At 36.5% G+C, this 16,905-nt stretch overlaps 1 protein-coding gene across 1 annotated transcript in view; it reads left to right on the top strand.

The window, feature by feature from the left end:
• The window catches only part of LOC108968924 (bystin), a 12,749-nt gene extending 6,013 nt beyond the window's left edge, over nt 1-6,736 (top strand). Inside the window, exons 4-7 of the mRNA XM_018933284.1 lie at nt 3,590-3,754; nt 5,366-5,758; nt 5,819-5,938; nt 5,998-6,736. Of these exons, the coding sequence (XP_018788829.1) occupies nt 3,590-3,754; nt 5,366-5,758; nt 5,819-5,938; nt 5,998-6,145 (826 nt within the window). The 3' untranslated portion in view covers nt 6,146-6,736. The remainder of the gene's footprint in view (nt 1-3,589; nt 3,755-5,365; nt 5,759-5,818; nt 5,939-5,997) is intronic.
• The last annotated feature ends 10,169 nt before the right edge of the window (nt 6,737-16,905 follow it).

Raw genomic sequence — 16,905 nt, 5'->3', positions numbered from 1 at the left:
CGAGAGTATAAAATGTTCGGTGACACCCGAACTTAGCCCTTCCTTACTTGTTATTTTTAACAAGCATCATCGGACTAGCAAAAGGTGAACAGCTGGGACGAATAACATTAAATTTCAGGAGCTCATCAAGTTTATAACGTACGTGCCTCTCTTCACTAAGTCTATATGGTCGGCGCTGTACTGTCTTTTGTCTGTGTGTGGTATTCCCCCAATAAACCAATCAGAGTAGCGTTTTAGAATGTTTTTTAAGGCCCTTTTATCAGAGTTACTCAGGTCGCCATCGGAATCTACAAGCTTTTCATAATCTGTAAAAGTTACCACATAAACTCTTTTACTTTTGTAAATACTGAATTTTTTAGCGTCTATTGTTATACTAAAGCCCTGTCTTAATATTTCACGACCAATCAAAACATCATATGTTAGGTATTTATCCATTACAACGTGAAATAAAATCTCAAGACAATACTGTTCAATGTTTATATTGGAAAGAATTTGTAAAGAACTACAGATGGAATCGTTAGTTTTACAATATTGTTAAATCGTTTTCCCTTAAATTTGTCTGCAACACTTTCCTTCACCAAGGAACACTCGGCTCCATAGTCAAAGCAAAATGGAACGGACTCGCCTGACAAATTAATTATAACCTTTGGCGCGGCAACAGTACAAATGTCCACACGCTTTTCATATTTCTGCTCGTTCCCGCTGGTCCGGATTTTAGGACATGAAGTACCGAAATGTCCGATTTCGCTGCACGTGAAGCATAGTATACTGGATCGATTTTTCACTCCATTGCTGCTCCCCTTGTGAGTGTTTCCTTTTGCGTTCTTTCCCCTTTGCCGGCATTTGCAATTTTATGGCCAATCTTTCCGCATTGGTGACATTTAATTTGGATTTCCAACTTCTTCCGCTCTGGGCCAATTGCATCGTCCTCCGTATTACGCTTTTTAAAAGTGTGAGCCTGCAGTTGTTGTTGTAGCTCGTTTCGGCTTGTTACGTTGGTGGTATATACTCATAGCAACAAACTGTTATCGATTTGCGCCATTTTTGCCAACGCTACCGACACTGCGATTTCCTCCAAGTCTTTATTTTTCCACTTGGACAGGAGTGACGTAACAATTCGGCTACCATATTCTGCAAACCCTTCTCCATATTTAGGATGACCATTTATAACGTTCAATAAAATTGCTGTTGTGGTCTCGACTCCCACGAAGCGTTGAATAAATAACTCTTTAAATTGAGTCTAGGTTATGCCTGCGAAGCATATTTGTGATAACCATTGAGATGCGCTGCTGTCTAGCGCCTTACTTAACGCTATCACAAGTGCGCCGCCTTCGAGAGTATTTTCCTCAAAAATAAGGTCCACCGTTGTACACCATGCAGAGGCATCCGCTCCAGCGCAATCGGGATTGAATTTTGGCAAAGCAACGTGGACAGGCCTTGCGTCTGTTATCGGTCTTGGTATCTGCATGGACTTGATTATGTCCATTAGATTCCGGTTCTGTACTTCCAACGCTGCGAGGATTTGGCACGATTCTTGGCTTGCCGATCCCATTTCTGATGTAGAATATTTACTTGTAGAAGTCTCCATATCACTTCACTTCACACTATTACACCTCACATTTCACACTTTATTCAATAACTTCACTTGTTATTTTTATTTTTACGAGCACAGCGAGTTCGGCTCCCATCAAGATCACCTCTTGAACTGACTCTGCGAGGACATAGCGCCTAATTATATACGCACCCTTTCATTGCTCTAAAAGTAGCTAACGGTTCCTGAGTCTCTTCACTCTGTTCGCAGAATACGATCAGACCTCACTCAGTAACAGTTTCTCTAGTCCTGTTACTATACTTATTTGCGCATTTACATTCTATAGTACCGTAATATATGCCGCCAATGCGTCGCCTACTTCAAATAACGTTGTGGCATATACAGTTACCTACAAAATATTAGCACTACAACATACGCATTTACAGTGGCATACAAAATACAAGCATAAGCGCTCCGACATATATATATTCTTGATATGGAGGACCTCCTATTTCCGTACATACCCATAAGGGATAATGGGATACCCAACTTATTCCAGTGTGAGAGCGCCTCAAAATAAGCGTTTTTTATAACATTTTCCATTATGACCAGATCGAACAAAATAAAAATTTTTGGGCATTTAATTTAAAACACCCAACATTTATTACGATTGCAAATTATTATATATTGGACTTTTAATATATGGCGAAACTACTTAATTCCTTTTTTATGATTTTATGGTATATYRAAACAACTGACTTTCGATATTTCAATACTTAATAAGGTGAATTAAGCCTGTTAGTTCTAAATTAATAAATGTTTTTAATCATTTGTAATAGAAACTTAATTCTACTATGCATCAAATTACAAAACGTTTCATAATATATATTTAAATTTCGCATTTTCTTTGATTTTCATTATTTTAAATTTTTATTAGCGATCTTGAACGGCGGCAATAAATTCCTCCGTTCACATATATTTTTGATATAATTTCAATCTGGCCGTTCCAGTCATTTCAATTGCAAAACGTCAAAACCTACTCAATCCAGTCAACTGTCAAAGTTCGGTATGTTTTGACGTTTAGCAATTGCTCTCTCACTTCCAGTGAATTGGTAATCACATTATCTTGATACCCATTATAACACCGAAATCCGGGGATGCTATTCTAAATCGCAGGCTAATAGATTTTTGTTTTTTATGGTAAAAAAAATTTTGGAGATTGTATAAATTCATCGAACCACCTCTACTTAAAAGTATTATTGTACTTTCTTAAACTTAATTTCTTAAAGTGCGTAAGCTGTAAGAAATAATGTCAGAAACGTAAAATTTCGAACACCTATTTTCATATTATCTCCTATTACGCTTTTCAAACCTTCAGCTGACATAATGCAGATATGTGTGGAATTTTCGTTTAAGTAAGGAATGTTTTTTTTACTCAATGGGATAAAAACATTACATTAAATTCTTATTTTGATGTGTTGTTGTAGCGGTTTTCTAGTCATCGCTTGATGCGAAGTATGCGGGCCTCGCTGCGCAAATGAGAGACATCCTTTACTTTGGCACGCCTCAAGCTTTCTCGTGTCACTATATCTAGACGACCATATTGGTGCGACATAGTTTATGACCGACCGGCCCATTGAATTGTTTGTTACTAACAGCGTTTCTCTATCTTTTTCCCGGGTAGCGACTTGAGCATTTTGTTGCGACTGAGTATTTTGGCAGTCTGCTGTCCAATGTAACATCTAACTCCTTAGATCTTAATCTGAGATGTTAATATCCAGTCTGTACTCCTTCGTACAGTTCGTGAATATGGTCGCTGTGGATTTAGAGTGTCGAGTTCCTATAAATTTGTTACAGATTGGAGACGGATGGACGCACAGACAGTCAACCGGATTTCAGCAGGTTGCAAGAATATAAAATTAAACGATCTCCTCTTCTATAATGTTTGTGTCTCATTATTTCATATTTAATAAAAACTAATATTCCGCTACATATTATCTTTTTTTCGAACGCAGTTAAATATTGAAATCTAGTTTATAACATTTTCAATCTTTTTAGGGTGCGAGAAATGTATGAAGGAGTTAGAGATGTAATGAAGCGGTATCGAAGTGGAAAAGTGCCGAAAGCATTTAAAATTATTCCAAGACTACGAAATTGGGAGCAGATTTTATTTATAACGGAACCGCATAATTGGAGTGCTGCAGCTATGTTTCAAGGAACTCGGTATGTACATCTACAAATGTGTAAAAGTGTGTACGAAAATATATATTTGCGTTTTAATTTATTTTTACCACATTTAAATATCTTTCGAAAAAAGTCAATAGTTAACTTAAAAATATATAGCCATAAACACATACAATATACCATACGGATTTATTCATCACTCAGCACTCAGCAACAATGTTGTCGCCAAATTCCCCGATTTTTAAAACATCTACTCTTCCATTCAATTCTTTCAATTTAATGAGGCTTCAGCACGACAATTAAAAAAACATGCACATTTTATCAAGGCCTGTTTTGGGAAACTGAAGCTTGGGAAAGTTTTGCATTGATTGATGAAAATTTCCAAGGTAACTATAAATCACCAAAATATGACGAAATTCTGAAAAATATGAAAAAAATTCCAGACTCGAGAAGCAAATATGAGTTACCAACTTAGACTTAGTCTAAGTCAGACTGCAACCACCTGTTAATATTTTTGGTATAAAGTACGAAATTATAGAGTGAAACATAGAGAGAGGTGGTCCAAAAGTAAGGGAAGTAAGGTATTAATGTCAATGGGATCGTCACATGATGGTAGATTAGTGTTAGTCATAAATTGATTGGCAACTAAAAATGTGTAAAAGAAATGTTCATTAAAGCATAAATGGGCAAAATATGTAGTACAAAAGAATGCGCCCATTTTCACCGAAGAGAAGGCTCTAGTTGGCATAAGCTAAAACGTGATGCTAAAACATCGAGACTCGATGGGAGTAGCACATCTACATAGATCATCAATCTGTCGTTTATCACTCTTTATATACGCGGTATTTGGAAAGTCAGAAGAGTGGTCAAAGTACTGAAAGCCTACTAACCAAGGGGAGTCTGATCTTGTGAAGACACTTGGGGCTTGTTACTCCAGACTTACACTCACCCTCTTAACTTACACTCACCCTCTTAACTTAGTAGGTCCTAAATATGGTTTCCGTAAAGTGCACAGAATCACTACAGGACTTAACATCGTGCCCAGTTAACTTGTGGTAAAAAAAAAAAATCAAGAACCACCCTGTGAAAGGATGAAAAGATATGACGGAATATCAACTTTTAATATCGATCGAGCTATTTCATGTGCATCGTCTATCATTGCAATCGCATTGCTGACTATAATGCCAAAGATCGTGTGGCGTCTTATAGACACTTAGTACCAAACGAATTTCTTGACAAACGCTATCTCTATTGATGATAGATATTTAGTTTGGTTTTTTGGGCCGCAGTAATCGATGTGCTTTATTGAAACGTTTCTGTGGGTGCTCAAAGATTAAATATTTCTTTGTAGCTTAAAACCTAAAATTGTTTAAGGGAATAGTCCTTTCAAAGTCAAAATAAATATCTGTACAAGTTTTGTTCGTGTGTTTGTTACTGTATTCTGAAAATTGTTTAACACTGTTAGCATTCAAATATTCGTAAACCGCCTCATCTCCATTGGCTGCCAAACAGCTTTTTGAACTTTTATTTGCGAGTATAAACATAAAATATGTAAACATAAGTACTTAATCAACGAAACGCATATATACTTATGTAAACACTTATTTATGGAGTTACAATTTTGAACAGTATTACTATTTAACATTTCAGTATATTTTGTTCAGTTCTCTCGCACGCAATGGCTCAGCGGTTTTATAATTTGGTTTTGTTGCCGCGCATTAGAGACGATCTTTGCGAATATAAAAAACTTAATATGCATTTGTACAATGCTTTAAAAAAAGCACTATTCAAACCAGCTGCTTTTATGAAAGGTATAATACTTCCTTTGTTAGAGGCTGGAGATTGCACTTTGCGAGAATCAATTATATTTGGAAGCGTCATCGCACGCAGTTCGATTCCCGTATTGCATTCGTCAGCATGTTTACTCAAAATATGTGAAATGGGATATACAGGAGCAAATTCAATATTTATTCGCTACTTCCTTGACAAACGTTATGCATTACCTTACCGTGTTATCGATGCCGCCGTTTTTCATTTTATTAGGTAAGACCTTACATTGTTTCTCATTATCTATAATACATTTTTATGAATATATGCATGCAGATTTGAAAATGATAAACGTGAAATGCCTGTATTGTGGCATCAAAGCTTATTAACGTTTGCACAACGTTATAAGAACGACATTTCTTCCGAGCAAAAAGAAGCTTTGCTTAATTTATTAAGGTAAACAACATTGTTGCTCGTTCAATCCATTTTCTTATATTTCAATTTTATTATTACAGAAAGCAATCACACCCAAAGATTACACCTGAAATTCGAAGAGAACTTTTGGCATCAAGTTGTAGAGATATTGAAATGATGGAATATAGCAACGAGACTGCTGCAATGCCAGTAGAAATGTACACTGATAAAGATGTTTGCTATGAATAAACATGTTCAACGTATAGCATGTAAATGTGATTCTGTATTTATTGCTAGTTATCAATAATTAACCAAGATTTCTAGAAAAGCTTTTATTTATCTAAAAACTAGAAAAAGAGAAGAAATGAGAGAGTTAAAAGCAGAGGAGTTGTTAAGGGATTGTATCAGTGTGAAATTTTCGAAAAATGGATATTATTATTCTATTTATATTATACCTTATCGGATACTATGCATTGAAGTAAACATTCTCTCATATTTTGAAAACGAAATAAAAATTATTACAGTCACTACAACGTTTCATGTAGAAACGGAACAGAGTGGAGAACATACCGACTCCAATCTATAAACGCTCTTTTTCTCAGAAAAGTGGTTTTCAAAACGGTTTCCACTATCAAAGGAAGGTTTTTTGAACATATCTAGTTCCAATTTGGAGAGAACATTTCTTTTATCGTCATTCTCTATAGCGCTATGGAAGGTTTTTTTTACGAAAAACTGTAGAAAATAAGGGAATAAGGAAATAATCGAAACTTTTTGTTCAAACAGATTAATAAACTTTTTGAAATGTTTGTTTCAAATCAAAATTGCGGCCGCAATCATGGACATTGTACAATACTTTTTTTTACGTGTAATTTCAATACTTTATTTAACTATTATGCACTCAATGAATAGATTTAAAAAATATTTTTTTGTATTCGTCATGAATGTATTTATATAAAAAAAATCTAACCGATTAGTTATTTCTAACTTAAAAAGAAATAATCGCGAAAATCCGTGATTTTTCGAAGAGTCACACTGAAACGATCCTTTGAGTTCTAGTAAAGAAATTTTTACTAACCGAAATTAGTTGCTGTCATAAGAAAACATACCTTGATTTCATTAATTTCTAATAGTTTTGAATTGTTAAGATACAAATCAGATATTAGTTAAATAACTACAACTGCACAAAATGTTAGTGTTTGGACTTATTAGAATTCGAAGTAAATGGTAACATAATGAATATGCATACATAATATTAATTATTATATTATTCTTTTTTATTATAAAAATTAATTCGTTGGCTTCTTTCAGTCGTTTGCATTAGCTCAAAATATTATATATCTTAGGGAACAAATTATTTCAAATTCTATTGGTAAATTCAAGCAACAACATAGTGTGGTTGTACTCAGATTTTCCTTCCTAATTTCAGCTAGTTTTCCGGTTATTACTTTGTCACTGGTTTGCTTTTTGTGAAAATAACTGAACAATTTTCGAATTCTTCCTGATAGATGGCAGTTACTATTAATACCGAAACACATTTTGTACTTTAATAACATTTGTAATATGCAAGCTATACAAAAAATAAAGTCGTATAATATTTTTGAAATTACTAACAAGTTTTTAATTTAAATTCATTAATATATCTTAAAATATATTGAAATTGCGTTTAATTTTATCTGCTTGAATTTGATGAAATCAACGTGATCAAACGTAAGCGTAGTTGTAGTCTATTCGTCAATTTTCATGCTGTGACGTAAAGACACAAATATAAATACATATGTGCATGTAATATAGGATTTCACACTCATTGTCCAATTTTACAATGCTTATTTTGAAACCCTTCGATTCCATCTTTGTTGTAATGTTGTTTATGTTGTTGAGAAAATTTGCTCTGGGCATATACATTAGGGTGGGTCGATTCCAGACTTTTTTCGATTCGGGATTTCTAATAGTGCGGAAAAGTTGCCTTAGTACTTCCTGATTCAAATGCAACTTTTTGTTTTGAGATCGGATTGCATCTTCAACCCCAACTCTGGCCTTGAAATTTCGGAAATTCGCCTAAAATCGTGAAATTGTCTACGTATATGTGATCATGTCTATGGTTTATGTGATCATGGCCGTAGGACGAACCGTTCCCGAGATACGAGCGAAAATGCGGCGCGCCGACGTTGATTTCACCGATTGCTATCAATTATATTCTCTCAACAGAACACAGAACTCAAAATGTCTGTATCCAAATTTAAATTTAGACAGAAATGTCCTGTGGCATATATCCGTACAATCTCTCTGAGTCCCAGTTACCTACTTACCAGGATGTTCTTTTGTGTTATCAGTTTGAAAGATTTCGTATAGGGCGATTGGTCGCATTGGAAGTGTTGATCTACCTGAAACAAAAAAGATTACAAAGAAAAATGAAAGTAAAGAAAGCTTTCAAACAACATCTACACTTACCAGATAAGTATCAGCTAGAACACGTGACCATTCAGATCAGCCAGACTCTCATACAGACGACAACAATGTAGGTGCGTCGCACATGGATTCTTCCAAAAACGATGCTGATGATGAATTTTCCGCAAAGACAATACACTTACACAAGTCAGCGATGGTGAAAAGTACTACCGCGACACTGTCAAAGAGGAACATATTTCTCTTATAGCGGAACCTAGTTGTCATTACTTTGGCCACGTCACCTCTCCATCCGGGCCAGCTGAGGATGAGACTCAAGCTATATGGCAACATTTACAAGACAATTCAGTTGATGTGGAACATCTAGAAGTTGTCGGTGCTGATGGCACCAACACGAACACAGGTTGGAAAGGTGGAATCATTCGGAAACTAGAAGAAAGAATAGGTAGGCCATTACAGTGGGTTGTTTGTCTTCTACATTTCAACGAACTTCCATTTCGTGCTCTTTTCGAACACATAGATGGTGTCTCAAAGAGTCCAAATACATTCTCTGGCGACATAGGTAAACTGCTCCCTGGTTGTGAGAAGTTGCCTGTTGTCAAATTTGAAAGTTTTCCATCCTGCCAATTACCTTCTGAGGTTATTAATCCGACCCAACTTAGCACAGACCAAGCTTATCTCTGTCTCTTATACACATCTAGATGTGTATAAGAGACAGCCTTTATGGTTCTCAATAAGATTCAACAGTTCAATCAAAGATGGCTCTATGCTGCAATTCAAAGGTGAACATACTTACCTGCTAAACTGCGCAAGGTTGTCGATTCATCCATTCAACAGAATGCTTTCTTTGCTCTTCCAGAAAACATTCTCCTTAGTATGATGACTGACGAACGGATAGAAGTCAGAAAGTTGGCCCTTGACCGTCTTCTGTCGGAATCGACCCACCCTAATATACATATCTTTAATGGTTTGTGAAATAAGTATATGAAACCTATATGAACGGCGTTTGAAAAATACTTTTTTTGGAAGTCTATAAGTAGGCCTCTGCAGTTACCTTGTCATACATAAAAATGAGCTGGGAGTGGCTTTTAAATTTTAAAATAAGAAGTCGTACGGGACCAAATCTAGATGGAAGTATTAAGGATTGGCCTAAAAGGGCGTCAAACTGGTTTTCAAGTATGTTCATCTTCAGTATAATATGTCTAAAGCTATGAAAAAGCGAGGACTGTCTACTGACAAATGCTGAAAACATTAAGTTTTAACTCTATATCTCTTTCGGTTGGTCTCTGTAAAAATGTCACCTCCACATCAGAAGCAGCTAGGCTGCATAAGTCACTGTTCAGCTGCAATACTAGCGATCAAAAGAAGCGACGGAACGCATATGATCAGCGCGGAAAATAGAGCTAGCGCGCTTCCCGCAAACAATTTGGGAAGACCAGTCTACTGTCCTTCATTGTTCGGCTGATGAGGGATAGCCCCGTAATGGCGTACATCCCTGAACTAAGGAGGACCGCGAAGGTGATCTTTATACCCAAAGTAACAAGGGAAGGCCAATTCACTGGCAAAATCCTTCAGACCAATTAGTCTAACTTTCTGGAAAGTATGGAAAAGATCGTAGATCATGAAATCAAGTCGAAGGCGCTGAAAATTGCACCCCTGCATGCGCATCAGCATGCTTCAGAGCAGTCAGATCAACCGATATTGCTCTGTACCAGCTAGCGTCGGATAATTTTGGAAAAAAGCTAACTTCGGAGATAGAGACTTCGCTGGAAGGTGGGGAAGTGATTCTCTGCGCCTTCCTAGACATCGAAGGCGCTTTTGATAACACGCTTCACAGGAGCATAGCCAGGACACTGGAGGATTGGAATGTGGAAGCACCGTTGCACAGATGGAAAGAGGCCGCACTGCGCATCAGAATAGCTGAAACCACAGTAGGATATACAAGGATTCGTCTTCGCACAACGACTGTCCACTAGGGGGAGTGCTATCCCCCTTCAACGGAGTTTTGTCATGGACGACTCTCTAGCATCGCTAACTGACAATGAGATCCGATACCAAGGTTACGCGATCGATTGTTATTACCAGAGGTAAATTTGAGAACACTTTCTGTGACCTACTAAAAAGAGGTTTAAGCCTGGCAAAAGGGTGCTGTAGTAGGATTGAGTTGAACATCAACTTCTCTAAGACTACCATCATCCCGTTCACGAGATGAGGCCTCTCTCCGGTTTCAGGAAGCTTACACTTGGGGACAAAGAGATAGAGATAACTAACATGGTCAAATATCTTAGTCTCACATTGGTTTCCACTCTGAGGTGGAAGCAGCATTTCGACCTGATCTTAGTCAAGGTGGCAAAAGCACTAATGGCGTGCAATCGGTTGGCGGGAAAATCCTGGGGCTGCAAACCAAGGATTGTTAGGGCGTTGTACATGATCTTGCAACCGATAATCAAGTATGGAGCGGTGGCCTTGGTCTCAATAGCTTCGCAGACTTCGGTAGGGCTCCAACTATCGAAGCTGCAACGACTAGCATGTCCGATGGAATGCGCTCTTGTCCGACGGCCGCACTTGAAGTCATGCTAGAGCTCATACCGCTTCATCTAGTGATCGGTCAGGTAACCAAGCACAAACTTCTAGAGATGGCGGCAGAAGGGTGTGGCAAAGTAAGATAATCTGGTCCCAGAGGGCGAAAGAGCGAAGTGGTACTATACTTCACGAAGAAGTTCAAGGTTACCATTGGCAGCAAGGCTGAATGGAATGATTCTACTCTCGAGCTACTGCTTAGAGAAAGTACGATTAGGTGGTACTCTGACGGCTCGAAAACGTTGGATGGAATCGGTGCAGGAGTCACAGGACCACTCACCGAGCTTTCAATACCTATGGGAAGTTTTCCGAGCATCTTTCAGGCAGCAGAAGTCCTTGCCATAAAGCGGCACTGATAGCAGTCTTTTCCCACGAGATCAAATTGCTATTGGTGTAGTAGATTAGATACCGGCTAGCCTAGAGGAACATTTGGATAATTTGGTCTTAAAAATATTTAAATTTTTTTATAAAACATTATCCGTTCACACTTTAGTATTGTTTATTGATAGTCTTTGAATAGAAGGTTACGATAACTTCCAGTGCGACAAACTGGAAAAAAAAAATTACGAATTCTATTACTGCTTTTTCTACTTTACCTTTATATGATATATCTTTATGTAGTGATACAATTTTAAAATATAAATAGGGAATCTAGAAAACGTCTAATTTTAAGTAATTAGCTTATTCCAAATGTATTTGGGTGAATGCACTTTGAAGTTTTATAAGAAAGGGTCCGTCACTCGAAGTGTGACCAACTTCAGACCGTTTGCCCAGCTGTCGCACTGGAATCAGCTGTTTATAAATTTTCCGAATGACAGTTCGGAGTATTGTTCATAAGTGTACAAAAGCTTTTTGCCAAAAGTGATCAGCGATGGAATTCAAACGTAATAGTGCGATTGCTTTATATTTAGCTGGAAAATCACAACCAGCAATTGTTCGTGAGCTTAAACACCTTAATTTGAATAAAGTTTCTGTTTATCGCACCATCACTCGTTACAATGATCCTGGTAGCATCGCGAATCGCCATGGAGGTGATCATCAAAAGACTGCAACGTCACGTGAGATGGTTCGGAAAATGAAGAAGCGACTTGAGCGAAATCCACAACGAACTGCCAATCAAATGGCTTAAGAACTGAAAATATTCGACCGCAGCATCCGACGCATATTGAAAAAAGGCCAAACCTTACAAGTTCCAAAAGGCCCATGATCTCACACCGAAGCAGCAACAAGTAAGACTTGAGAGAGCGAAGCAGTTGATACGCTTGGCCGAAAGCGGTCAAATTCCGAAGATTGTGTTTTCTGACGAAAAAATGTTTCCAATTGAGCAATTCGTAAACTCTCAAAACAATAGGGTTTACTTGACCGACCATTCATACGAGAATCTAAGTCATCGGTTGGTCACCAGGAGGCAGCACCCGAAATAAATAATGGTTTGGGCCGTTGTAAATGCGACATATTATTGGGAAAATGTTCTGGAGGTTGCTTTGAAGCCGTGGGCAAACAAATATTTCGGTCGCAAATCATGGACTCAGCACCGTCTCACAAAGAGCGAGTGAACCAAGAATGCCTGAAAAACAACGTTCCGAACTTCATTACGAACACACAATCGCTCTCGAATTCACCAGATGCGAATCCAATGGACTATTCTCTCTGAGCCATTGTGGAGAGCAAGGTACGAGTAAAAAATATACCAGTCTCGAGATGCTGAAGAAAGCCGTTATCCGTGGGTAGGCCAAAATACCGACAAGTCACATTCGGGCAGCTTGTGATTCCTTTTTTGACGGTCTCAAGGCCATAGTTAAGGCAAAAGGTGGTCATATCAAGCAAAAGTGAATTGTTCCTGAATTTATGATCATTTTCACATATTTTGTACTTTAAAATAAATAAAAATAACTTTCTAAACCGAATTTATGGCATTTTTAGTTTCGAGTGCCAGACCTTGTACATAGTGTTATAACATTTTCCGACTAAAAATCTGAAGTGATTCGATTACATTTAATCTATTCACTAATCGAAACCCTTTTCACTGTCATTGGAAATTTATACAAAGGGTGGTTTTGATACTAAAAATTCGCATTGTTTAATATTTTTTAAAAGAAAACTTTTTTAGAGTCATATTTTGGTATTAAAGCCGTCTTTATTCAAATATTTTCCATTTAATGAAAGTAATGCATTTTTTGATTATGGGGGACAATTGCCAAGTGAACCCATATGCATTGCTTTTGATTGATTTCTTTGTTTACAACTTTTACTCACTTAACTTTTACCACTGAGACATGTTTTAAATATCTTGTAACCAGTTGCTACAGACTATTATAGTTTTGTTTAATTTACGGTTGTCACATAAAACTAAACGTGATAGATATAGAGCTACTTTATTCTCAATGTCTGATTAGCAGCCATTTGTCAGTTAAAGGTGGTAAAGTTCTGGTAAACCTAACCAAGATTCCTACTTTCGTTAAAAACCCTTTTTTAAGATGCCGTTAACCTTACCGAGAAAACGCCCTTAAATTCATTATTTTTTTTTATTGACATTTATTAGAATGAACATATTCAAAATTAAAGCTCACGTACAATCCCCTGGATTCTTATACCAACAGAAACGCTTTCGCCTTTATTCGTAAATGAAATGTTCACTGATTGGATACACAGTTTATTATAGCAATAATAGTATAAAAAGTATACCACAGCAACACGTGGACGGTTCCAATAGTATATACATAAATGACCTGGATGACGAAAAGAGTTGAAATCCGGTTGACTGTCTCTTTGTCCGTCCGTCCGGGCAAGCTGTAACTTGAGTAAAAATTGAGATATCTCGATGAAACTTGGTATGTGGGTTCCTTAGCACAAAAAAAGTTACGAGTTCGTAGATGAGCGGAATCGAACTACTGCCACGTCCACAAATCGCCATTAACCAAAAACATATAAACTGCCATAACTAAGCACTTAATTAAGATATTGAACTGTAATTTAACATAGGGGGTTACATATTTGCCATGAGGCATTTGTGGAAGAAAAATTAAAAAAAAGGTACAGTTCACAACTACTAAAAGCGCGATAAATCGATAACTAAATACGATATTAGTTTTTACCTCCGTGATGGTATGGAAAGGTTCTATTGAAAACGTTGTGAAAATTGGACGAGAGGCGTAGCCCCGCCACTTTTTGATAAAATCACAAATCTCGGGACTGGACTGACCGTTTCCCCTAAGGCACAGTGTGAAAATAGGTGAAATCGGACTACGACCAATAACACAATTTAAAATTCCATCCGATTCTTTCCCTTTCTACAACACAAGCCAAGAAGTAATGAATGTAACTAAATAAAATTTTGCAGTTCTAATACCCTTAAAACGTGCAACCTTTTGACCAAAAAGTGTTCTAACCAACACTGTTGAAGACGCTAAGTACCGAAAATGTGGATCTAAAATTGACTTGTGACCAAAAAAATCGGTCAATGCGTGGAATATAAAATTGAAATTCAGAGAGAATCCTTTCCTGACAATAGTAATTCTCTGAGCACCCATATACCTAATATTATGTAAAGATTTTCGAACTTCCAGTTGACTTTATCCTGGATATATCGGCCAATATTTGAGTTATCTCAATGAAAATTTCAGAACATATTTTACAAATACAGTATAGCATTGTGCCTAAAATGGATACAATTGGGCGAAAACTTGACCTAGTTCCCATATAATATTACCATGATTTTCGAATATCCGGTTTGTATAATAACTACGTATAATGAAAATTCCGATGCAGGTAGGTCAGTGTATAAGTTTTATATAGTGTATGTATGTTACCTGTTAACATTTGCATTTAACAATATTGGCATTTTGGTCTTTTCATCGTCCAAGCGGCCGTAGAGAATATTGGGTTGGTAGTTCCACTGCAGGATGCTTATTTTGAACATGTTTCTTCAAATTTGTTCGATAACATTTTATTTTTTGTAGGTAATTTTTTATATAAATCATAATTTAGCATATATATCATGTACCATTTCTAACATCTGCCATACTTCACTTATATTCCTTTATATTACAGTGGAAAAATCACCGGTTGTGAAATAACGCTCACTAGTTGCTCTAATATTTTTAATAGGTATGTGTAAAATATTTGTAATTATATGTAATTTAAATATAATATTCAAATGATTATTCAAAGTTAACAAAATTTTGTTTTTCAAACATTTTCTTAAAGCTACTCAAAAAAACTTAAATTTTTAGTTCGTGTTACTATTTTATTTATTAGAGATATAAAAAAAATTAATTTCAGCAATGAGTACTCCCTCCTTTGGTAGTTATAACTTCATAAATCCGGTCCTTCATAGAATGATACAGGGAATATATGTAGCTCAAGGAAACCTCCCTACAAGCACGTTTAGTAGCTGCTGTTAATGTTTCTTTATCTTGGTATTGCTTTTCTCCTTCGTATACCTTCCGTGTTAGCCAGCCCCAAACATTTTCAATTATGTTGAGATCTAGTGGATATGGTGGCCAGGTCATGACATTAACGTTTTGACTCGGAATAAACGATTTTACAACTCGGCCTTTATGAATGGGAGCATTGTCTTGTTAAAGCATCCAAGGAATTTTCCAAAAAGATCTCTTAATTGTGGAAATATAAACTCCAACAATGTTTTGAAGCGAACGCCGTTCATCTTTTGATCGATAAAATCGAAGTCAATTGTTCCATAAAACGTGATGGCACCCCACACCATGACTCTACCTTCTCGTCTGTGGTGGCGACTTAAATATAATATAACTTATCTTTCCGCAAATCGTTAAAATAGTATTGAACGCCATCAGGGCCATCTAAATTAAAGCGGTTTTCATCAGCAAAAACAACTGAACGCCAATCATTAAGTCGAGGGCAAGATTGAACAGTCCACGTGATGTATTCTTTCGCGATTCGAAGCCGTTTTTCGTTGCATGGTTCATTCAGAGGAGATTTTTCTTTTTGTTTAAACGCTTTAGGTGTTTTGCATTTCTGATTGTACGCTGAACAGTTGAAAGGCTTGCTCCGGCTCATTTCTTAACCTTAGCTGCAGACTTAGTCGAATTTGAAGCAATTCTAACAATTCTGCATACTGATTGTTCAGATAGGGCTTTCTTTTTTCCTTTAAAGATTTTTTCCATATGCCTCTGAATTGTTTAAATATCTATCAACGGTTCTGGAACTGCGTTTTATCTGTTTGGCGATGTTTCGATTGGTCCTTGGGAGTGATAAAAGTCTTACTTTTTCATTTTCCGTCCAGAATAGTAGAATTTTCCCATTATTACTTTAAATTTAGCTCGAAAACAATTTATTTGTTAATTTTTAGTACATTCTCAATAACTACACTTGTTTACGCAAGACAAAGAAATGTAAAGTGCGCCTACCGAATAGTAAGTAGAATAGCGGTATCATCTGATTACAGCAAAGTTTAAGGTTACGATGCACCCGATTTAGAACCGACACTCTTACCTCTTACTAGTGTGTATATGCTTCATTTACCTTGACAGCTACGGCTAACCAATTTTCTCGAATATTTTAATACAACTACACATTTTTTCTCTATGCACTAACACCAACACACATTTTCGGGTTATTTTTTGTTTACCTAAATGCGATGAAAAAAAATTTCTTTCATTTCTTGATTTATTTGAATGAGTGCGAAGGAGAAAACATAATTGTCAATAGTGCCAAGGGAAAATCCCAAAAAGGATAATAAAAGAACGATTGAAGGACGCATGTCATTCGTGCTAATACAACAAGAAGGTAAGTAAGTGAATTCTATGGGATTTTTTTTTTAATAATTTGTAAATAGTTACTTCATTTATTTCTATAGCATTGGAAATCAGAATGAATTGGAAATAGCAGCAGCAGCAATATCATCAGAGGCAGCAAATATAATTTGTTAAGTATGTGAAAATAAGTGTGTTTTGTTTGAAATTGGATTGCGCAGTCTAATATAATACGCAAAAATAAATACATGTACATAAGTATGTATTTTATGCGTTCAAGGCGGCCTGCACAAT

Source organism: Bactrocera latifrons, unplaced genomic scaffold (assembly GCF_001853355.1).
Source record: "Bactrocera latifrons isolate USDA-ARS-PBARC rearing strain unplaced genomic scaffold, ASM185335v1 scaffold_233, whole genome shotgun sequence".
Classification (NCBI taxonomy): domain Eukaryota; kingdom Metazoa; phylum Arthropoda; class Insecta; order Diptera; family Tephritidae; genus Bactrocera; species Bactrocera latifrons.
This window is presented reverse-complemented; position numbering and strand designations above follow the sequence as displayed.